Source organism: Gopherus flavomarginatus, chromosome 13, assembly GCF_025201925.1.
Source record: "Gopherus flavomarginatus isolate rGopFla2 chromosome 13, rGopFla2.mat.asm, whole genome shotgun sequence".
NCBI lineage: Eukaryota > Metazoa > Chordata > Testudines > Testudinidae > Gopherus > Gopherus flavomarginatus.
In genome coordinates this window covers 17,854,986-17,879,998 of record NC_066629.1, presented here as the reverse complement: position 1 = coordinate 17,879,998, position 25,013 = coordinate 17,854,986, and the positions used below count along the sequence as shown (strand labels likewise).

Genomic DNA, 25,013 nt, shown 5'->3' with positions numbered 1-25,013 from the left:
CATTTCCATTGTCCCCCTCACCCACAACCCAATAACAGTGTGGTTTGCAGCGGTGTTAACCAATCAGCCATGGCCTGGCTCACACTTTCAGACCAGTTCAACAGCAGCCCAGCACAAACTGAGGGGGCCCTGGAAGGTTCCCCAAAAGCCAGGGTGACCCCAGGGGTGGGCGTTAAAGGGGAAGGTGACCTGAGAGAAAGCTGAGGCAGGGTACATGCTGGCAGGGGTCCCCCATAATGGGCATAATCTGCAAGCGGATGAGGTAATGATGGTGGAAAGTGGCTGAAACTTGGGCTATAAGGGGGTCAGTGAACAAAGAGCGAGTGTTGCTTGCCTGAAATAGGGATATGGGGGGGAGGCTTTCCAGGCAATGCGCAATTCAGTACCTCCTGCTCCCAGATTTGTTTGATGGAGCTCCTCTGAAACTCCCACAGAAAAATAAAGCCACCCTACCCCCAGCAGAAACCACAACGGAAGCTGTAGCTGCAAATGCGCCTCCGAGACATTCCCTCCAGTGCAGGCTGATGCCCCCTGCACGTCCAGTACATGCTTAACATTCTGCAGCCATTTTATAGATCGGTAACCTGAGGCCAAGGTGGGAGGGAAGATCCACAGGCTCAACAGTGATGTCTAAGTTTGCATTCCTCAAGTTTTGCGGCCGCTCGGCTTCAGATCCGTCTAGGCAGCTGACTTTCAAAGAGGAAGCGCTCAGCACCTCTGCAAATCAGATGCCCCACAATGAAGCCACCCAAAAATTATCTTTTGGCCCATTGCATATTTTGTCCAGCTCTCATACTGTCTGGATTTCTGTCCTCTTTTTTTTTTTTTTTTAATTCCCTCTGTTATTAGTTGTCGCTAGTTACTAGCAGATGACAACATCATTCGCAGGGGTGGAGCTAAGTGATGTTCACAAGCCAGTCTGTATAATGAGATGAGGTTCAGCCCGTGGTCTGTAGGATACAGGTGCTAATGCAATGGTGGGTATCACCACAGGTGTGGTGTAGAACAGCTGGCTATGGGTGTGGGCTGGAATTGGGTGTGGGGGAATCTGGGAAGGGGATGATAAGGACTTTGCTCCCCACTTGGTTCCTGATCAGCGGTACAGGCTCCGACACCACTGACTGCCATAGCATGGAGATGCGTGACAAATGTGTCGAGCAATTATGTCCTCCCTGACTGTGAGCGGTGTCAGATGGATGCATCACTCTAATCACGGCTCTGGCATGTGGAGAAAACAGTTCCCAGATAAGGGCGCGGAACTCCCCCTCCCCCTCCCTCCCTCCCTCTGGCAAAGTCATCTTTCTATTTTTTTTTTTAATGCTGCAGTAACAGGAAATGTGACCTGGAAGCTGACACACGAAGACAGAACTGCGTGGGTCATTTATGCTGTGGAGTCGTCCACAGCAGATCAGCATATGAACTTCCTAACTGGGCCATGTCTCTGTCGTAAGGATCAAACATTTCATCCCGCTCCCATGGACTTGCACAAATTCAAATCTGGATCCGATCTGGGTTTAGGTCCTTTGAGTTTGGGATTTGACAGACCCAAAAACACAAATAGAAACTCAGCCAAACTGGCCAGGGTTTAAGCTCAAAACATGACAAAGCACAAAGTCTCCTGCATATATCCAGGAGTCAATCCAAGTCTATCTGGTTTGTGGCTGTGGCTGGCTGAAAGGTCCATATATCTCAGCAAAACAGTCTTGAGATTCAGGTTTGCAACAAAGCAAGTGCCGCCTAGATTCTGGTTCTGTTACTATAGCTTTTCATGGCTCTGTGCGAAGCTGCAGACACGTGACCCCACCTGGGCGATTGCCACATACCTGAAGGGTCCTCCTGTAGTTTATTACCATGAATATTATTGATAGGCTCAAAGTCCCAGCTCAGTAAATACCAAACTTTAGGGGTGACTGGAATCCCTAACCGGATCTGGATCCAAATTTGGCAATGCTACCAAGCCTCAAAGCAAAACTTGGCCGAGGGCACCCTCGAACCTTGACCTATTCAAAACCCGAGTCTGGATGTGGAATTTGTGGGTTGGGCCTGTTTCTAGGACAAATACTGTCATGTTTTATCCCATGGTTCAGAAAAAGGCACTGACTCAAGGGGCTGATCCTGACTGAGCTGTCTGGCAGAGATCTTACTCGTCATGCTTTGAATAAGCACCTAGATACCTGGATGCTTTATTCCAGCCTTTACAGAACTACCCAAATGCTCTGTCATTGGTAGTGAGAAGCTGGAACTCTCACAAGGACAAACTTTCTTGCAAGCTTCCTGATTCCTTCTGATCAGGCTAAAAATACAACACAAACTGGATATTTTGCCATTTTTTTTTATTCTCTGGTCTGGACCTGTTTTGAAGCACTGAGCTGCCATGAATATGGGGACATAATGGGAGTGAGGAGTTATCAAAATTTCATCCAACTCTTATGAACATGCAGTAGACGTTTGGGGCGATGAGGTAGGTGGGTTTATTTCAGCCAAACCAGGTTTCACTCACTCTCACAAAGCCCTTTCAGATCTTAATGTCCAACTTTAATCAAGCCTAGGTTGTTTGCAGGGTGGCAGTTGTTCTGATTTAGGGGCTCTCAGCTGTCCAGCCCTTAGGTCAATTCTGAGAAGTTTATAGGAGAGACAAAAGGCGAGAGGAAATCAAGGAGGGGATTTCAAGGCGAGGAAGGAGAAAGCAGTGTGTGGACAACCCCAGGGTTGCATGGAGATGGAGAAGACATCCTCTCTCAGTGCAGGAGGTCCCTCCCAGGTCAGGGCTGGGGGCATACTGGGACAGCAGGGTTGGGGAAACCCAGGAATGAACAAACATGGAGGATGAAGTTCTGGGGGAATGGATTCCAGCAGGACAGAACTGAAGGGCATGGGTGGAAGAAACTGGGGTGAAACAAGCATGAGACTGAATTTCCTTTTGCCTGGACAAGAGGCCACTCATCTCCCAGGTGCTGCACTGGTAGCTCAGCCCACCTGGCTCCTGGTCACGCTATACCTGGGAATAACAGCTGAGCATGTGTGAGCTTTCCCTTGCAACTTCAGAACCCCACCAAAGCAGAAACAATCAGTAAGAAATACGCATCCCATCTGGTGACATCTCCACTTTGAGATGAATGGAGGCTCCAAACTGAGGCGGTCCTGTCTGTCAGCAACACCCAGAAAATATAACCCTTGGGGGTTTGCATCCTTTCATCCTCTCCCCGCCACATCGGCTTCTCCCTACTTCTCCCCACCCAGCACTCCGCCCTACTCACCGTACAGGATGATGCTGACGTTGGTATTTCCTAGCTTGTTGGAGGCCACGCAGGTGTAGTTCCCGTAGTCCTGCTCAGAGACGTTGAAGAAGGTCAATCTGGAGAAGAAGGCTTTGCTTTCAACTTTCACCCCTTTCTGTCCTTCTACCAGCCTGAGGTGAGGGGAGAAGGGGAAAGGGACATGGTAACACCTTCAGAATGAAAGACACGGTCAGAGCAAGGGGCTGCTAACTATCCCCCAGGCTCTTATCCATATTGCAGTAAAACCTAGGGAACCCACCTGAGATCAAAGCTCCACCATACCGGACAAATAGTGTAAGACATTCCTTGACATGAAGAGCTTATATTTAAACAGACAAAGAGTAGGTGGGGAAAAAGAGAGATGAAATGAATGCCCAAGGTCACAGAACAGGTCAGCAGCAGAGCTGGAACTGGAATCTCGAATCTCATCCTATGCCTTATCCACTGGATCACACTCAGACCACCTCAGAGCTGAGCTAGCACAAGAAGCATCCTCAGATAAGCAGAGCAGCCACCATGGCAGAACAGTCTTGGGGTTTGCAAAGCTCCCGCCACAGGTAGTGATGATCACCATGTGGGCACTGCAACTCCTTGCCAGCTCCACGTCAGCTTTATCCTCTCCTCTCCTCCACCGTCAAAATGATCCCCTTGTTCCCTTCCAAATCTGACAACCCTGACAGGTGGCTCTAACCCCCTTCTCCAAGGCTCACTTCCTTCATGCATCCCTAATAAATTCTCCTGACCCCCTTCCTCCTGAAAATCTATCCCCAGAGGTCTTTGGGAGGACCCCTGGCAGTGTGTCCACTGGGCCCTGGCATTGCTGATCAATCCAGGCATGCTTTCAGGGGCACATCAGACAGCAGACCCAGAGCGGACTTGGTATGAGTGGAGCTGTAGTATGGGGTTCTGCAAACATGTTGCTGAACTCCCTGGTGCCTGCAAAGACTTTCACAGAGAGGAGACAAGACAGAGAGTTAGATGGAGCTGTAGGGAACTGAGTGAGGATTGTGTAGTGAGAGGAAGATGCCTGGGACATCATGTGGGATAGATGAAATGGTCTGGTGGGGACTCACAGAGATGGGAGGAGCTGGCATCGCTCTCAAGGGACACTACTGAGGTACTACAGAGAGAAAAGACCAGGGGGACAACTGGTAGAGGAAGAAGCCCTGCGTGGGACTGGAGACAGGGGAATTGGAGAGATGCCAGGAGCCTTTCATCCAGTCACCAGCTCCCCCAGAATTCCAGCAAAGTTCAGGCCTGGCCCAGAAAAAGGTCGGAAACTCAAGTCTTGCCTTGATTTGAGCCAAATCGATTTGTCCCACCCTGATTGCCAAAGGAGTGATGAGTTTAATCCTGTCATTCGATTCAAACTAGGACCCAGGAAAGCCCGCTCTAGAGACTCCATTTCCAGCTGGCAGAGCATGGCATGTGCCTGGCTAGGCTCTGGGAAGATTGTGAAGTGGCAGAAAGCCCTCTGTATAGGAACCCTAACCCTAGCTCCAGGTATCCTACCCATAGGAACCCGAACCCTAGCTCCGAGTACCAGACCCATAGGAACCCCAATCCTAGCTCCAAGTACCAGATCCATAGGAACCCCAATCCTAGCTCCAGGTACCAGACCCATAGGAACCCTAACCCTAGCTCCGAGTACCAGACCCATAGGACCCCCAATCCTAGCTCTGAGTACCAGGCCCATAGGAACCCAAATCCTAGCTCCGAGTACCAGACCCATAGGAATCCCAAACCTAGATCCGAGTACCAGGCCCACAGGAACCCCAAACCTAGATCCGAGTACCAGGCCCACAGGAACCTCAATCCTAGCTCTGAGTACCAGACCCATAAGAACTTCAATCCTAGGTCCGGGTACCAGGCCCACAGGAACCCCAACCCTAGCTCCAAGTACCCTACCTAGAGGAAACCATAGGGCAGGGATGAAGAAGGCAAGCCGAGGAGATGGGTCACAGCTGGATCATGCTGCCCTCTCTGGCTAAACGCAGTGTGGTGTGACATCATTTGCAGGTCTTCCATTCACCGATTTTTTTGTTTCGGTGTTTCACAACTCACTCGCCCTCCTCCCCAGCATCTCTATTTCTTCAGGCACTCTGGTCTTCTTTTTTTTTTACTAGCTAATTCCTCCCAGTGGGCGCCTGCTCTTCATTACCATCACCCCAGCTTGCTTTGGGTCTTGTCTGACAACTCTCACTAGCACTTGGCTTCAGTATGAATATGAATGTTATTCATATTAGCGGTTTAAAGGCCAGTGCAGTATGGCCTGCTTCTGAAAAATGCATAGCCTGACGGGAAAAATATCCTCCAATTAGTATTTTAAACCCATTTCTCCATTCCTGGGATGTGCTTAACACAGAAAACAAACGAAACAACACTCACAGTTGGTGTAGGGCCTACAAAAAGAGAGATCTAGTTAAGCTTACACTGATAGATTCTCATAGGATCTGAGCGTCACACAAGCTGTTTTAATGTATTTATCTTCACCACACCCCCCCGGAAGTTATCCCCATTTCACAGAAGGGAATGCAAAGCACAGAGAGGTTAAGTAACTTGTCCAAGGTCCCACAGAACAGTGGCATCGGTGGGAACCGAATGCGAGTCTCACAAATCCCAGGTTAGCACCCTAGTCAGCAGACTGTCCACTTCCCATCGGGGCATCTTTCTAGCATGATAAGGACCTTACGTTTTGTTTGTCATTTTAAAGGATCTGGACCGAGAGCATCTTTAGTCTTAAAGCCTCTGCATTTTCCCATACCCCCAAAGCCTGGATTTGTGCTTCCAATAATACTCTTGGCATTTTCAGGCAAGAAGCCACACAATCTTCACCAAGGAGGAGAATTGCTTTTGCTCCCATTTCACAGATAGAGAAAAGGAGGCACAAAGAGCATAATGATTTGCCCCACGGTCATCTAATGGGACATTGATGGTCAGGAACTGAAGCTAGGTTAATTGACTCTCAGCCCACTTCTGTAACCACTGGATCACACTGCCCACTTTAGCCCACCAATGCCATTTACACACGCAGCACGGGGCATGCACATCTGAATTCAGGGTAGGATGACCAGATGGCCCTGATTTTTGGGTCTTTTTCTTATATAGACTTCTATTACTCCCCCACCCCCGTGACAATTTTTCACACTTGCTGTCTGGTCACCCTAATTTAGGGGATCTGAATTTAGAGAGCAGATTCAGGCTACTTGGAAAACAAATGCCCAGAAGATCCATTCCCAGGCAGGAAAACTAGCCTAGGAGTTCAGATACTCTATATTGTAGAGAGATGAATTAAATATAAATTCATGGCCTGATTTTAAGACGTGTCAAACAACTGCAGGTCTTGTTGGAATGGATGGGTGCTGCACATGCTCAGCACCTGTACAGATCAGGTTATTAGTGCAGACTTGGGCCCAATACAAAAATCCAGATTCGAACCTGACCCAAGTTGGGGGGAAATCTGGCTCAGAATCCAGATCAGACTTTAGCTGCTGGCTCCTGTGTTTATAAAGGTCTGATTCAGCTGGATCTGAACACCACCAGTCTTTGAACTACGGGCAAGTTTGTATCCGGATCTAAACACACCACCTTGGGCACATCTCTAATTAGCTGCTGGTCTTTGCTCCCAGGAGCACTGGCCTCTTTATCTCTGCAAAAGCCTCTTTTTAAAGGGCTAAACGAGATTTGGGGAGAGTAAATGGCTCGGCAATCTGGCTTCCTCTGTTCTCCTTGTCATTTAATTAAAACATCTGGGACAGAGGGATGCTCAATATTTAATTATTGTTTCCCCTGCCTGGATACAGCACCTGGATGCACTGGATGAGGAGGCTGGCCGCCTTCTCTGCCCCTTCCTTGATATGCTGTTTTTATGGCTCTTTTTGCCGCTGTGAGTGTGTGTGGGGGAGATGGTGTGGAATTGCCAGAGAATCTTGGTGCCTCTTACAACAGCACTACAACAGAGTGGTCTATTCCCCACCTCCACTCCCCTCCTCTCTCCTACAGTGAGAGTGTGGCTGTCACAAAGACAGGGTGAAATCAGGTCGCTGACCCCTCTTTCCAGGCTCTGCAGTTCAAGTGCAGGCTCAACCACTCCAGCTTTGTTCAAGGTGAGTGGAGCCCTGGGAATGGCAGCAAATAGTTTTTCTGCTGGGGCGGATGCCACCTGCAAGACCTTTCTGTTCCCCCTACCCACATACCCTGTTGGATTCACCAACCTTTTGTCGTCTTTGTACCACTGGAATTCTGCGGCGGGGACGGCGGAGGCTTCGCACTGAAGAATGCCCTTGTGCCCCACGGGAACCCCGGTGCTCTTGGCGTCCGAGATGTACGGCGGGTCTGCGGGGACATGAGGGCGTGTGGGTTTCTCCCCTGGGCCTCGGACAACCCTTCTTTTCTGCCTTCACTCCACAAGCCTCTCTTTCTTCCCCACCTCGTGGGCTGAGCCAAATGAACCAGCTAGAGGCAGAAGGTCCCTGTGCCAGTCGCCCTCCCCTAGCCAACAGGAGGTCTGTTCCCCAAGCCGGTGCCCAGTTCCTGCCACTCAAGTGCTGTTTTACAGGCCCGCAAGGAACTTCACGCCCAGCACTCAGGCAGATGGAAAGAGAATGACCCCAAACCTCATTCTGTGTCTCTAGCCAGCATGGGCTCTTCCATCTGTCTGCCCCAGTTCACCAGCAGCACATGCTTATTGGAACCTCTGGTTCTCTCCACTGCTAACAGTTGTGTTCCTTTGGCGTGATTGCACGTGACTTCGTGTGTGCGTGGGTGAGCCCGTGCGCCTGTGTGTGCCCATACTGGTGAGTGCATTCACATATGTTTGTCTGTGCATGTGTGTGAGCTCATGCACACATTTGTTTGTACATGTGGGTGAGCACATGCACATGTTTGTGAATGAGTGTGTGCACATGTTTGTGCATGTGCATGAGCGCACGCACAGGTACTTGAGCATGTGTGTGTAAACGCATGCACCATGTGTATGCTTTTTGAGCACGGGTGCTCCTGCGTGTACCACAGTGTCTACGTGGAAGTGCATACCCCCTGTGTGTCTGTGCCTGTGTGTGTCTGAGTGCACGCACTGTGTGTGTATGCAGAGGAGTAGGGTGCCAGGAGGGCTGAGTTTTCTCTTAGCAGCAGCATTTCTGCTCATTATTTGTTTTTAAATTCCCACTTGCTGCTCACTTCCCGCTTCACTTCTCCCCTGAGGTTATCAACACAGCATCTCACCATGGGCTGCGAAAGCTCCCATGCACACAGAGAGCCAGGGAGGTGAGGGAGTGGGGAAAAAAAGGAATTCAAAACCCAAATGAATGGGCAGAACTACATCTGCTAAGAAAATAGGCACTCCCCTTCCCAACCCACTCTGTGTATGCCCCAAGCCCCCTGCCAGGACACACCCAGCCCTGCCCAGCCCTTCCCTCCTGCACAGATACCCCCTGTTCCCTGAAAGGGTGCCCCCAGCCCAGCTCCCCCTTGCACAAACACCCCATTCTCCTGCAAGGACACACCCAGCCCTCCCTAAAAGACACACCCAGCTCCCCCGCAGCCCTTCCCAGCCTCAGCCACACCGAGGCCTCTGCACAAACCCTGACCATGTCCCTTCTCCTTGGGCAGCAACACGGCCCGTGTGTGACGGGACAATGATCTCTACCCCTCCCCACTGCATGGGGGGGTGCTCTCCTTTCTTTGCCAACCACCCTGTCTCTGCTCTCTGCCTGCCCCCAGCGTCGCCTCTGTGCTGCGGCCATGAGCTGGCACACGTGGTTACTTACAGTTCACGGTGACTTTCACTCTCCGGACGACGGGAGCTGCCACGTCATTGGATGCGCTGCACTCATACTCGCCAGATTGCTCCCGGGTGATCCCCGTGATCTCCAGGTATTCGTCTTCGCTCACGAAACCCACAGCTGCAGGGACCGGAAAGAGGAGAATACAGGCTAAGGAGCAGCGCCTCACCTGGGTTAACAGTTGCGTGCGTTGAAAGGCGGTGGGGGGCCCTTCAGCCGCTCTACCTACCTCCAATGCCAGTGGGGTTTCCCGACACATGAGCCCCTCCTCCCCACCCCTCCTCTTCACCCCTTTCTCTGTCTGATGCAAGAGAGAAACTCAAGTGCTACAGTCCAGCCATGGAGTAATAAGGAATTGCAGAACCAGGTTTAGCAGGGCCCCATGGTGTCCCACATGCAGAAGACAGTTTCCACCCTGGTAGCATTGGTTTGGAGCCTGCAGTGTGAGAATATTCCCTTCTGGGTCAAGATGGGAAAATCATTTATCAGGCCCTATGGACAAGGTCTATTCTCTCTCACTCTAGCAAGGCCCCTGGACTGCGACCCTAAAGACTTCACCCTCCGAGAGGACTCGGGCACCCGCTGAACATAGGATTCTTCAGGTTAGCTCTATACAGGGGGAGCCGTGGATAAGAAGCTATCCCTTTGGTTCAGCTAACAGGCTGCCTCATCAAACCATAAAGATCATTCCAATTTGGTCTAAATGCCAGGCTTGAATCTCCGTAACTAAACACCAATGTCAGAAGGACCCTGAGCCAACAAATTCCCCTCGTCCAGGACCTTTTACCATCAGCTGGGTACTAATACAATCTGACCATTGGAAATCACCTTCCTGTCCCGAAGGATCACAACACATTCAGTTATCAGTTCATCCAGCACAGAAATGCTCTCCCCTCTGCTGTGAAATGTAGCAACTGTTTCACACTAGCAGCAAAACAGCTCCCGGCTTTACAAGAGGAAGTGCATGACACCATACACAACTGACTCTGGTGGTGGAAGTGAAGGCAGGAAGATTGTAATTACCCATGCTGGAATTTGTTCCAAGACGCCAGGCCTGATTTTCCCCTAATTTACAGGGAAGGGCTGATGTATCTTTATAGACAACCAGGGCCAGATTTTCCAATGAGCTCAGGGCTCCACACAGTACCAAATGGGCTGAGTTCTGCTGAAGATTTAGCCTCTCATTTATGTGCTGTGTTCTCTGGAGAGCTTTGTTTTGATTCAGTCTCTGCTAGCATGCCAAGTGCACCACAGCTTGGGTATCATGATCAGTGGAACTGGAATCAGAGGGCCCATGTTCCCTGTGGTAACTTGTATTCATGGGACACCAGAAAAAACAAGGAATGCAGGGAATTAGGCTGGAAGCAACACAGGGACACAGCAGTGCCCAGAATTTAATAAGTTCCACTTTAACTTAACCTGTGCCCACCTTCCCTCTTTGATAGTGAACCACGGAGGCAGTGTGGGAGCTGTGAATTCCCCTGTGAGCAGCAGCTGGCAGCGTGGGCCACGGAGCTTGGGTTGAAGCAGACAGAAACCTGGCCCCGCGATGGACCCAGTAAAAGGAGTTTGAGCTGTACACAGCCCTGGCCATGCAAGGAGACGACAACAGCGGGAAAGTAAAACTTCTACTTTACCTTATTGGGGAACAAGGCAGAGAAGTCTGCAGTGCTCTGATGCTCACCACTGTCCCAAGCCTCAGAGAAGTCCTCTGGAGAGCTACTGTTCCCCAAAGCAGAATGAAACTGTGGAGCAACACAGGTTTTTCACTAGAGACCAAGTCAAAGGATGAAAAGCCAAGGAGGCCCAATGTGCCCGGAGGTACATGCAGTGAGACAACAGCAAAGAAGAGCAGGTGGCCAGGATTCCCTACCCTTAATGAGATGCATTCACTGTGGAAGACAGCAGGAGCAGACAAAGGAGAAGAATTCCAAGACAGCATTCCAAGGAACATGGCAAGTTGGACCATTTTGGCAGTGTGCCCAAGAGCAGAAGGTCTCAAAAAGATTCATTCAGCCATGTACAAGAGGGGGGCAGCACATCAGAGAGTGGTGGTGACACCATGACTCTCTCTTTGAGTACGAGAGCATACCAACTTCAGGTTACCGAGATAGGAAGGCAACAAGGGACCACATCGACCTCTGTGTAAGCAACCATGTTAACAGGGAAACACCCTGCATGATTTCAGCTGGATAGCAGGGCCTCCTGCAACGTGACTGGAAAATCATTGGGAAGCTGATTGGAAACCCATACTCAGACAGTAATTATGAATGGTGCTCAGACAAGCTGGAAGGACATATCGAGTGGGACCCCACCAGGATCTGTCCTGGGTCCAGTTCTATTCAATATCTTCATAAATGATTTGGATAATGGCATAGACAGAACACTTATAAAGTCAGCAGATGATACAGAGCTGGGAGGGGTTGCAAGAATTTTGGAGGACAGGATTAGAATTAGGGATTGATAAACTGGAGAAACGGTCTGAAATAAATCGGATGGAAGTCAATAAGGCAAAGTATACCACTTAGGAAGGAATAATCAATCGAACAAACACAAAATGGGAAAACATTGCCTAGGAAGGAGAACTGCAGAAAAGGATGTGGGGGCTATAGTGGGTCACAAACCAAATATGAGCCAAGCATGTAATATTGTTACCAAAAAAAAAAAAAAAGAAAAAGAAGAGCAAACATCATTCTGGGATAGATTAGCAGGAACTTTGTAAGCAAGACACGAGAAGTAATTCTTCCATTCCACTCAGCACCGATAAGGCCTCAACTGGAGTACTGTGTCCATGCTTTGAGAAAAATGTGGACAAATTGGAGAAAGTTCAGAGGAGAGCGACACAAATGAGGAAAGGTCTAGAAAACATGACCTATGAGGAAAGATTGAAAAAACTGGGTTTGTTTAGTCTGGAGAAGAGAAGACGGAGGGAAGCCATGAAAATAGTCTTCAAGAATGTAAAAAGTTGTTATAAAGAGGAGGATGATAAATTGTTCTCCTTATCCACTGAAGAAAGGACAAGAAGTAATGGGCTTAAATTGCAGCAAGGGAGATTTAGGTTAGACATGAGGAAAAGCTTCCTAACTATAAGGATTGTTAAGCACCGGAACAAATTACCTAGGGAGGCTGTGGAACCTCTGTCATTAGACGTTTTTAAGAGCAGGTTAGACAAACACCTTTCAGGATGGTCTGGATAATACTTAGTCCTGCCTCAGTGCAGGGGACTGAACTAGATGACCTGTTGAGATCCCATCCTGTCCTACATTTCTACAATTATACGATTTGTTGGGGGTGAATTGGACTCAAACATGTGCTTTACAAACAGCAGATGCAAGCAAATAATGTACAATGACAGCACAATGCAGCCCAGGGAAAATGTGACCTCATAACAGCTAACCCAAAATATAACAGTTGGTTCCAGCTCAACTTTGCGGTGGTAGAAGGTAAGCACCACAGATCCCTCTTGGGAAATACGGCCATGCAAGCCATGGATCCAATCAGGTTCAGTAGCAATGCAAAAGAGGGAGTCCCATGGACAATGGAGACAATTTAAAAAGCACATGGGGATGTTTTCAAAGGCAATGGGTGCCTTGCAAGAAAGCTGCAGCTAGAACTATGCCCTGCCATGGATTGGGTGTGCTTACCATGAAGGGAAATTACATGGCACTGTGTAATCCAGTACACAGGGAGCTTCAAAGTCTACAGAGCAGAGGTATCACAGCACCTGTAGAAGCCAGTACAGCCTGGGTAAGCAGCATGGTAGTAAAGAAGTTATCAGGCAAATTATGCATCTGCCTCGACACAAAGCAACACAAATGAGTATTGAAAAGATGCCACTATTCACTGCTCACAACTTCCCAAAGCCAGAATCTTTGTGGTCTGTGACGTGAGGAACAGGCTTTGGTACATGAACCTGGATAAAGAGCCTGGTATGCTCACAACGTTTGCAATGCCATTTGGTTGCCACAGATGGCCGCGCATGCTGGTGGGCATAAGCCCAGCACCAGAGGTGTTGCAGAGAAAACTTGCCCAAGCGCTGGAAGGGCTGCCTGGGGTGAAAGTAATGGCAGATGATATCCTTACTGTAGGTGAAGGGAGCAATGATACAGGAGCAGAATGGGACCATAGCAGAGAATAACAAGCTTTTCTACAGTGATGCAGGGACAGGAACTTAAAACTCAACTGAAAAAAATGCAACTCAGACAACATGAGGTGACATATTGGACATTAGCTCATAGCAGAGGGACTGAAAGCAGATCCCAAAAAGCTGAAGGCAGTCAGAGACATGCCAGCTCTAGTGGCTATGAAAAGGGTACAGCACTTCATAGGAATGATACATTTTCTGACCAAGTTCTGTCCACACTGGCTGCCATAAGCAAGGCCATATATCAGCTCACAAGGCAGGATGCTGAATGGGCCTGGGCAGGTTCCTAACAGCAAGCATTTGACACTGTGAAACAAATTATAACAGATGCCCCTGTCCTGAAGTACTACCAGCTAGGAGAACCACTGAGACTCCAGGGTGATGCATTGGAGAAAGGATGGGGTGAATCTCATTTGCAGAAGCACTCAGTAGCTTATGCCAGCAGACTCCCTGTCACGGGGCTGTTACACTCCATCACTCCATCCTGGGGGCAGGGGAGAGGTGCGTCACCGCCCCACAATCAAGTTTGAAGGGGAGCCCCGGATCTCAGGGCTGCATGGAATGTTTATTTGCCAGGAATGAATAGAATCATAGACTTTAAGGTCAGAAGGTAAGGTAAGGTCTTTAAGGTAAGACCGCCTAGTCTGACCTCCTGCACAATGCAGGCCACAAAATCTCACTAGGGTGACCAGACACCCCGATTTTATCAGGACTGTCCCAATATTTACTTGTTTGTCCCACGTCCTGACTGATGTTGGGTCAGGACGCAAATTGTCTCGATATTTTGCCCTCCGGCGCACAAGCGGAGGGAGCTTGTGCCCTCAACTCAGCCCTGGCCCCACCCCAACTCCGTCCCCTTCCTGCCCCATTGGATTCCTCCCCAAGTCCCTGCCCTGGCCCGGCCTCTTCCCCAAACATGCTGCATTACTCCTCCCCCCGCTCCCTCCCAGGCTTGCACGAATCAGCCCCCATCAATTTTTCCTATGCTCCAGCGGCTCATTTCCCTCCCTACCCCTGCCGACAACCCATCCGCCCTTCCCCCCGTGTCCCCATATTTCATGTCTCTCATCTGGTCATCCTAGAATATCACCCATCCACTCCTGTATCAAACCCTTAACCTATTTCTGAGCTACTGAAGTCCTCAAATCGTGGTTTAAAGACTTCAAGGTGCAGAGAATCCTCCAGCAAGTGGCCCATGCCCCACGCCACAGAGGAAGGCGAAAAATCCCCAGGGCCTCTGCCGATCTGCCCTGGAAGAAAATTCCTTCCTGACCCCAAATATAGCGATCAGCTAAACCCTGAGCATGTGGGCAAGACTCACCAGCCAGACACCCAGGAAAGAATTCTCTGTAGTAACTCAGATCCCATCCCATTTAGTGTCCCATCACAGATCATTGGGCATATTTACCACCAATAGTCAAAGAACAGTCAGCTCTGCTCCTTGATGGAAGGTCATGGTCATGTGATAACTACCAACCACAGCCCCTTCCACTAAGGCACCAGGCTGTTGTATTGGCTCAGAGCCGGCTGAAGAGCATCATCTACTGAATCACAACCACCATTTCCTGCAGTGGTCCTTGGAGGTCTCCCAGCCATGTACCAAACCTCTCCAAAGGCTCTTTGTCAGCAAGCTGGGACTGCAGCAGAGGTGGTCCAGCTGGTTCTTAGTACTGGCTGGACCCCTACCCTATGTTTATAAGGAGCATGCATTAAAAAAAATATTCAGGTTATTAATGCTATGCTTCCCGCGGTGCCATTCCTGTGTCCTGTTTCCAATGAAAAAGTGTGTTTGACCTTGAAAGAAGAAGAAAAAAAAAGCAGCAGCAGCTTTTTTTTTAATAGCCCCTGAACTGGGAGCGAGTGGGATTTTTGTATTTCTTAGAAATCTCTCTATCGCCTTTATCAGATCTCCTGCAGCAGGGCTGCTATAATTACTGTGCAAAGCATCTCTGAGACCAGTGTCACACTTAATATTCCTATTAATTTTAAACGGTAGTCCTTGGTACATATGTGTGGCAATTGGTGTCATATTTTAATTAGGCTTGCCCTACACCATCTGAAATTAATAATAGCTCGAATTACCAGTGTAATTTATAAATTAACATTGCTGCAGCATTAGGAAATAAATTAGCTCCAGACAGCTGTTTCTGGGATTGAGCGCCACCGGTGAGGGGAGTGCTCACAGGTCCCCCAGGGAGATGGTGCGCTTGGCTGCTGGATCTGGGGAGATGAGAGGACACCGAGTCCTGCAGCTCTCCTGCCTCTCCTCTCACCTAGGACAATGCCACTCAGAGAAGCACCTTAATGATGGTGCGTGCGGGGGTTTGCCGTCCCAATAAGTTATGGCTCGAGGTGGGTGGCTGGTCACATCTCATGCATGGTTACTTGTGTGAATATGGAAAAGACACACACTGCATGCTCAAATACACCCCCCATAGCTGTGCAACTCCAGTAGGCAACCATACAAGAACCCATCACTGCAGCATCTGAACAGTGACTATGATCATGTAGATTGACAGCATTCTATCTGTCCGTCTGTCTATTTATCATGCCCCGAACATTATAGTATAAAGCACCCAAATATACTCACACATCTGCATAGATACTGATGCTCATGCAGGCACACACAGGTTCTAAGATATGCCTGTGTTCACTGCACAGAGGACTATGCAAACATGTACACGAGTATACACAGACTGCACATTAGCACAGGTTTGCAGATGCGCTCATGTGTTTCATGTGTGTGTGCATTTTGCGGAACACTTGCCATATGGCTAAACATGGCCCGTGGCAATCTCTCCAGCACCCGTTACTCGCCTGGGGACCGGGAACTGTGAGTCTAAGTGGAGATGAATCCTCCTCCCTGGCAGCTAAGCATAGCCGCTCCATGGTGAGTGGCCATAGGATCTGCATAGCAGTGCATCCTCCAGCCTCATTCCTTATCCAAAGGGCCCCCTCACGGAGACTCACAGAGCTGAGCTCTGCCCCAGAGAAGAACTCCATCCCTATAACGTTTCCCCTGTTGTACAGCAGAAACATACTAATTCCACAGCCAGATGGCCCTCATCCTCTTCCCCTGCCCCGATGGAGGGTGCAGGATTTGCCTCCTTTATACATGTATACAACACATATATACACAGAACGAACACACACAGATAGGGGCACACCCATACTTGCTGCCTCTGTTCATCATATGATTTAAAAAGCCAATTTGCAGCCATGCGTTTCTGTGACATGGGTTTGCAGGCAATGAAATTGACGCATGGCCACTCCTTTGATTTCCATCTACATCCTGTGTCCCTGCCTTCCTCCCCTCACTCTCCACTCCTCCCCCAGTACGTGTCTACTATAACCAGAATGCACACGCCAGTCACAAACCAGCCCTAAAGTGCACTGTGTGCAGCTCAGGCTGCACTCCAGAATGTAGAAAGGGGGCGAACCACTGCATCTTTACATCATCTCAGGCTCCTCAGCCCTGTGATGAATCGTTAACATCCATATGCTTCCGAGGTCCAAAGCAGGAATCCCCACCGGACTGGTTTACGACTAGAACTGCTGAGCTCATCAGTACCTAGCACAACTGAAGGACAAGATGTGAAGGCGTCACCCCCAAATCAATATCCTTTGGAGACACAAAAATTGCACTTTTCTATTCCACGGGTTGTGCGGTAAGGCATGCTGCAAAAAGGGCCACCCTTTTATGGCTGACCTAGAATTGGCTTCTCAGTAGCACAGTGCTGCCTGCTGATAAAGTGAGGACACAGTCAGTGGCCTTCAGATACTTCCGTGTGCCTTCCACCCACAAACACTAGGGAAAGATCAGAGATAAAGGCTCCCAAGTCCTTCCTTTTGTGCTTTGATAGTGCAGAAGCCGGAGATACGTGCATGATGACAAACCTACAGAGGGGTGAACCACAAAGGGCATGGGAATCCAAGTCACTTTGGACGGGTGCACACAAGATCGGATCCTTATCCAAACAATTTGGATGTCTAGAGCCTGCAAAGGCAGGCCAGAAATACAGCAGAGTACGGAGACACAGTTCTTGCACTGTATTTCAGCACTTGCTTTTGCCCTTTCAGAGACTGCAGGATCTGGCTTCAGGTATCTAGCTACTTTTGATGAGTATTATTGTAGCTTCTAGAGGCTTCACTGAGATCGAGGTTCCATTGCACTAGATGCTGTACATACACATACTGAGAGAGAGTCCATGCCCCAGAAAGCTTACAATCCAAACAGACAAGAGAAATAAAGGGTTGGAGGGGGATTGGAGGCACGGACAAGGTCACACAGCCAGGAAGAGATCCCAAGTTTTCTGAGTCCCAGTCCAGCGATCTATCCATTAGACCACACTGCCTCTCATCCATCTATTTATCATTAGTTACCCATAATACTAACAACACTGGGAATTATTAAGGCATTTGAGAAATCTAATCTGCTTTCCAACACCTATGTTCTTTTGTTGACTCTTTGATCTTTATTCAGCTTAAAACAATTAACCTAGAAGGGTCAGTTTCTCTTACTGTTTACGGTCAGTGTCTCGTGGACTAGTTCCATGATGCTGTGCTTGGGTTCCCACCACAGCAGAGAAACAAGTCAATCCCCCTGCTGTTTTCCATTAATGAGAAAAAAAAAATCCTGTGATCATTTCTGTGCACATCGGGACCCAGTCCTTCCACCCTGCCCCTTCGTCAGTCAGCGGCACCTGCGCCGAGGGAGTTCAAAACAGCGCTTTGCGGAGTTGGCACCATTACACAGTCAGTGTGGGTAAAGGACAACACAAGGTGCACAGCAGGGGGTATCCAGGCCATTACGTCCCCTCACCTTTTGATTTATCTTTTTAAATATATAAAACTTAAGTTTTGACTTTAAGTTCCCCTTCCCTGCACAATACCATGGGTGATTCAGTGCTGGCGCTGCAACTAGGCAGTAAAAAGACTTAAAAAAACCCCTATATATGGAAAAGCACGGTCACCTCCTAAACCATAATAGTTCATCAGTTTCCCTTTTTTTTAACACCTTAAGGCTCAAGAGCACAGGAGGCCTTTCTGAACAGTACGTTGCCATTGGGTTTCAGGTTTTTAAAAGGAGAGCAAGTTTCGCTGGACAGAGAAGCAGTAGATAAAGTCACAAGCCACAAAGTCTGTAAAACCCTCAACTAGTTGAGACCATTTAAAATGAGTGTGGTACAAAACAGATCAACATTCTACTTCCAAGCTGAAAATTCATTGCCCATATTCCACCCCCAACCCAAATAAAATGGGGTTTAGCAGACCCTTTGCTGTAGCATCCCCTGCTGGGTAACACCAGCCACTGCATCTGTCTAAAGCAAAAAGCGCAGATTGAGACTAATTGCTAATGCACTCTGCTCTGTGGCCTCTGCATTTTTGCCTATTTATAATGGGACGTCTTGTTGATATCTGGACAAATCTCATTCATTAGTGACTGCCACGAATGGAGAAACAAATAGACTGGACTCGGGGGAGCAGCACTGGGGTTAAGCAAACACAATCTGTAAGCACAGACAGTATGAAGCAACAGAATGCTCATGTAAACTGTGGCTGCTGGGATCTCACAGGGCCATTAGAGATGGAAAGGACAATTATTCACATAGAGAGTGGCGCTGACTGTCATGAAAGGTGGAACTGGTACGTCTTCGGGTGAAGATCACCCCTGTGTGGAGATCCGGCACAGCTGTATGCACTGTTTACATCCTGCTCAAGCCCTGTTTTGGCAGCTTAAGTGATGCTTAAGTCATAGGTCTCATGCTGGCCCTGCTGCAGAGGGGTAAATTTCACTCTTTGGGCCTGTTTTGCTGCGGCATTACTCCACTGCCATGCCAGTGCAGCTCTCTTGTTTGCAGCGACATTACAAGCTGGAGTGATGCAGTGGTGAAGCAGGTGTGTTGTGTTTCGATCTAGAGCACCGCCTCTGTGAACGTTTCTAGTGAGAAAGGGCTTGAGGGGCTGGCTCCCAGGAGAGAGATGGGGCTGTTCAGAAATTCTCCTCCCCATCTGATGGCTGTGTGAAATGGGGTAAAGTATCTCATAGACTCACAGACTTTAAGATCAGAAGGGACCATTATGATCATCTAGTCTGACCTCCTGCACAATGCAGGCCACAGAATCTCACCCACCCACTTCTGTAACAAACCCCTAACCTATGTCTGAGTTATTGAAGTCCTCAAATTGTGGTTTGAAGACTTAACTCAGTTCTTAGTTGGCACAGGTCTGTCACAACACCAAGCAACACAATGGGCACATTTGCTGGCAATTCCAGCAGAAAGGCATAGGATTAAATAGACCATGGAGTCCATCCTCTCATTTCGTACACAGAGGGGGTCCAGGGTGAGGCGGATTGGCAGGGCAGTGTATGCAGGTGAAGTTCTCCACATACCCGTGTTATAGCTTCCGTAGCTAGCACTTGCCTCTCCCAAAGTTCACTCCCCAGTACCATCGGAGACAGGACAGTCTGTTAATCCGAAATAGCCAGTTCCTGGTAGAAGCTTTGGGAGCTCCCGCACCTCCTTCCATTCTTCCTTGTTGAATCAACTTTGTTAACTTTTAAAATATGGCTTCGCTTAAGCACAGTTAGGAGCTGAAATATTACAGGAATTAATATTAAGCTCTCTGATCTCCTTGGGAGCCACAAAACTGGCACAGCCGGCACCTATTATTATTATTAATAATAATAATAATAAAGATATAACACAGGCCAGAAAATTGAGCCATTAAGAAGTACGTATTCCCCATCCGTCAACTAAGTGCACACAAGATTCTTGCTTTAACTAGGATAGGGAGCACCCTTCTGGCCTGGGGCATGCTAGAGCATCTCAAGGCAAGCTCTGAAGTTTGGTCAGATATCCTCCATCGTTTCTCATGTAGCAGGGGCAAGTGTGTCAGGGGACAACATTTCATTAGTTGAGTAAAGACCTGTTCAGAAGTCCTATTTATCCACCCATCTCCCCACACCTACCTACCTATCTATCTAATCTACCCACCTACCTATCCATCCATCCATCCCCAAATACTCCCAGCAATCTAGCTCTATATGTACCCCTCATCTCAATAGTATCTGAGTAACTTTCAGTCATTATTGGGTTTTAGTCACTGCTCTACACATGCGTGTGAGTCTATCTGTCTGTCTCCTCTGAAAGATGCAGACCTGTCTCGGGGCATATTATCACCTCTGGATTGTCACTATGACTGGAAGCTTCCAGATGTGAGGCTGCTATTGATTCCCTTCCTTGGGCTCATCGTTTTCACACTGCAAAGGAAGGTGAGCCTAGTCTCTTTAAGTCCCATGCTTCCCAGAAGCAGCATGTGGGGAACAGTCCATTAGATTTTTAACTCATTCATTTAAAAGCAAATGGCAGGCTGAATGTTCTGGAGCATCTCAAAGCCACAGACAAGAAGCACTTGTTTGGTTCAGGAACGGTGTGGGGTACACGCTTGGCCAGCCTCCCCACTCAGCTCTGCCAATGAACCCCGCTTTTCACCTGCAGTATCCCCTGCTATTCCAGTCCTAGGTGTCTCACGCAGGTCTGTTAATGCACCTGAAAGTGGCCCATTAGTGCTCCCAGCCGTGCCAGCACTGGGGCTCCTCATTGCTCTGCCGTACCACAGTCCTGATGGGCACAAGTGATCAACAACACTGCCAACAATACAACTAGAACCCGCAGCAGCATTCCTGGCTCCTCCCCACAGCTCTGCCAAGCCACTTCCCCTTTGGCTAGCAGCTCCACCCCTGCTACTACCACTTTCCTGAACACTACCGGGCTCCTGGTGTTTTCTTGTGATGTGTGCACAATTATTCACTAGCGGCTAGGAGGAGACGCCACCAAACACATTGCACCAGTGACCAGGGACTTAGCTGAACCCTGGAGAGGGACAGTTGGAGCTGTCATAAACAGATAGCTAAGGGTTAATGTCTCTTTCACCTGAAGCACCTGACCAGAGGACCAATCAGGAAACCGGATTTTTTCAACTCTGGGTGGAGGGAAGGTTGTGTCTGAGTCTTTTGTCTGTCTGCCTGCTTTCTCTGAGCTTTGGAGAAGTAGTTTCTACTTTCTAGTCTTCTGTTTCTAAGTGTAAGGACAAAGAGATCAGATAGTAAGTTCTATGGTTTCTTTTCTTTGGTATTTGCATGAATATAAGTGCTGGAGTGCTTTGATTTGTATTCTTTTTGAATAAGGCTGTTTATTCAATATTTCTTTTAAGCAATTGACCCTGTATTGTATCATCTTAATACAGAGAGACCATTTGTATGTATTTTTCTTTCTTTTTATATAAAGCTTTCTTTTAAGACCTGTTGGAGTTTTTTCTTTACTTCAGGGAAATTGAGTCTGTACTCACCAGGGAATTGGTGGGAGGAAAAAATCAGGGGAGATCTGTGTGTTGGATTTGCTAGCCTGATTTTGCATTCCCTCTGGGGGAATAGGAAAGTGCTTTTGGTTTCCAGGATTGGGAACGGAGAGGGGGAGTCACTCTGTGTAGTTTCACAGAGCTTGTGTCTGTGTATCTCTCCAGGAGCACCTGGAGGGGGGAAGGGAAAAAGGATTATTTCCCTTTGTTGTGAGACTCAAGGGATTTGGGTCTTGGGGTCCCCAGGGAAGGTTTTTCAGAGGGACCAGAGTGCCCCAAAACACTCTAATTTTTTGGGTGGTGGCAGCAAGTACCAGGTCCAAGCTGGTAACTAAGCTTGGAGGTTTTCATGCTAACCCCCATATTTTGGACGCTAAGGTCCAAATCTGGGACTAAGGTTATGACAGGAGCAATAACCTGCTATCCCAGTCAGCCTGTGACATAACTGCACAGTGCCTGGGGTATGTATCTAAGTTACCTAAGCATCCATATCTTCGGTTCTGCCCTTTGATTCCAAGCTCTAAAGCCCTGCACGTAGGAACTCTGCGGGAAACGGCGCCTGTCCCAGTGCATTCTGGAAGGGGGGAGTGTGTTGTAAGCCGGTGGTGCACAGTCAGCAGCTGGCGAGTGAAGCACTGCCTCTGAGAGAGTGGATGATAACTTACACTGTCAGGCAGAGAAGCCAAGCAGAACACAAGTGGTTGCAACAGAGCAATTAGCAAGGAACTTAGGTAAATCAGCAGAAAGCTTGTTCCTGCCTTCAGAGCCCTGTGCACATAGAAATGTGCATTCCTGTCCTCTGTCCCCGTTCATGCACAGAGAAGTACTTCTGTGCCTGCCCCCACACTCCTCATTATGCCTGCACATTTCCCGCCAGGGGAAGTGGGGTCCTGTGCATCGGCCATGAAAGTAGCCATCAGGAATCTCGATTTTGTTCTTGACTCTGCTATCAAGTCACTCTAGCGCTGCAGTGCCTCAGTTTTCCCATCTGTAAAGTAGCTCTAATGACACTGACCCCCCTTGTAAATGGCTTTGAGGCCTAGCAACGAAAAGCGCTATATCAATGCCAAGTACTTTCACCCCACAAGCACACATTTGTTTATTGCTTCTTTATGGCGCTCATCTTCCTGCTCCCTAAGACCGAATGATTTTATCCTGCTACGAGGAAGTGAAGCATTATCACCATTTTACAAACAGGGGAGCTGAGGCAGAGATTAAGTGAGCTGCCAAAGGTGACACAGTCAGTGAGTGGCAGAGCTGGGCACAGAACCAAGTTCTGCAATGTCCTTGCCCGATGTCTTAACCAAAAGGCCACTTTTCCTCTTGCGTCCTCCCATGTAGCCTTACACACTCACCCTGCTTGCCTGTACATGACTAGGCCCTGTCTGACCTGGGAGAACAACCCTTTAGGGGAACCTGGGTGCAATACAATAAAACACTGATCAGTCTTATAGCGTGGATGGAACCCAACCATGGCTGAACTCCGTCCCCAGAGAAAGGTAGCAGCATGATGCTGGGATGCAGGAAAGCACGACTTGGTTCTATCTACATTGCAAGGCTGACCATGGTGGGGATGACTGTGTTACACCCAGATCTCCTAACCCAGGAAGTCCCTACAGTGGGTTAAGGCCGTTGCTTCCCAGGGATACCCTGTGATATGAAAGTGCTCTACAAAGAGATGCATGGAGAGGATGGGGCTGGCTCCATACAAAATGGAAAATGACTGCCTAGGAAGGAGTACTGCAGAAAGGGATCTGGGGGTCATGGTGGATCACAAGCTACATATGAGTCAACAGTGTAACATTGTTGCAAAAAATCAAACATCATTCCGGGCTGCATTAGCAGGAGTGTGGTAAGCAAGACACGAGAAGTCATTCTTCCGCTCTACTTCACGGTGATTAGGCCTCAGCTGGAGTATTGTGTCCAGTTCCGGGCACCACATTTCATGTTACCTTTCTTGTCCTTGTGGACAAATTGGAGAAAGTCCAGGGAAGAGCAACAAAAATGATTAAAGGTCTAGAAAACATGACCTATGAGGGAAGATTGAAAAAAAATGGGTTTGTTTAGTCTGGAGAAGAGAAGACTGAGAGGGGACATGATAACAGTTTTCAAGTGACATAAAAGGTTGTTACAAGGAGGAGGGAGAACAATTCTTCTTCTTAACTTCTGAGGATAGGACACTAAACAATGGGCTTAAATTGCAGCAAGAGTGGTTTAGGTTGGACATCAGGAAAAATTTCCTAACTGTCAGAGTGGGTCAGCACTGGAATAAATTGCCTAGGGATGTTATGGAATCTCCATCATTGGACATTTTTAAGAGCAGGTTGGACAAACACCTGTCAGGGATGATCTAGGTAATACTTAGTCCTACCTTGAGTGCAGGGGACTGGACTAGATGACCTCTCGAGAGATCCCTTCCGGTCCTATGATTCTATGATTCTAACTGCAGTAAAACATAACATAATGCTAATGTCATCCCTAGGAGGACTACAAAGGATGGGGAAATGAGGCATGTCTGCAACCTCACCCTTCCATGCTCAGCCAGGGCTTGGCCTAAGGGGCTGCATTCTCCCCCGGTGTAGTCAGTAGAGTTACCCAGCACTTTAGCTCAAAGATTTCCGGTGCTGAGAACCAGGAACGAGAGGTCATAAGGGTGCTGGGGAAGGTTGGAGGATGAAGGAGAGAGGCAAGGACATGAAGTCCAGCCCAGGTCAATAGTGGCCATGTGTGCTCACCACCTATCAGCTGGTTGGTGGTTTGAGTGAAATGAGCTGGGTGGGTCTCAGCCTGTCGTGCAATGGGGCATGCACCCAGCTCCCAAAACTCCACCACACTTGGCACCAACTGGCTCTCTGCTGCCAGGTGTAGCAAGGAGGTCAAGTAGTTAGTAGAGCACAGGAGCTGCATGGTCTCTCTAGGGAAAGGCTAGAGTTCATTCACAGGGGGCACTGCCAGGCCCTGCTGCCGCTCACGCAGCACCTGTTAAATGACAGGGTGGCTGGTCTGGCCCCTTGCGCCAGTGCTAAGATTCACTCTTAAAACAAAAGCAGAAGCTTAGAAATAATGAGCCACATCCTCACCCTAGTCCTGGCTCCTCCTCCAAGGAAAAGAGGGCATGGCCAGAGCATGCTGGGCCATGGTGATTCTGGTGCTTCAGACCACTACAGGCAGCATAGGTCAAACCAGCCTTGAAGCTATTTCACACTGAGGGTGGAACCACTATGAGCCACCTTTCCTCCTTCCTCTGGATCCGGCACTGAGTGATCAGATCTGAGGATCAGGAGCCAAAAAAGAGGTGCAGAAGGGCTGAGAAAAAGGAACAGCCCAGGTCTGGAAAAGGGATGAGTTAGATGTCACATCCTGCAAGGCCTGTGCCATTAACACTGCTCCTGAAACCCAGCAGAGCTTGTGAATAGCCCCAATGTGTCACGCAGGTCCCCGTGTCCT

General features: G+C 48.7%; 1 protein-coding gene across 9 annotated transcripts in view; it reads right to left on the bottom strand.

Moving 5' to 3' along the window:
• The window catches only part of NTM (neurotrimin), a 701,070-nt gene that overhangs the window by 19,638 nt on the left and 656,419 nt on the right, over positions 1-25,013 (bottom strand). For all 9 annotated transcript variants that reach the window (XM_050921713.1, XM_050921720.1, XM_050921712.1 and 6 more), the window contains 3 exons: positions 9,047-9,181; positions 7,493-7,613; positions 3,258-3,409 (listed from right to left, as the gene is read on the bottom strand). In XM_050921713.1, the coding sequence (XP_050777670.1) occupies positions 3,258-3,409; positions 7,493-7,613; positions 9,047-9,181 (408 nt within the window). The remainder of the gene's footprint in view (positions 1-3,257; positions 3,410-7,492; positions 7,614-9,046; positions 9,182-25,013) is intronic.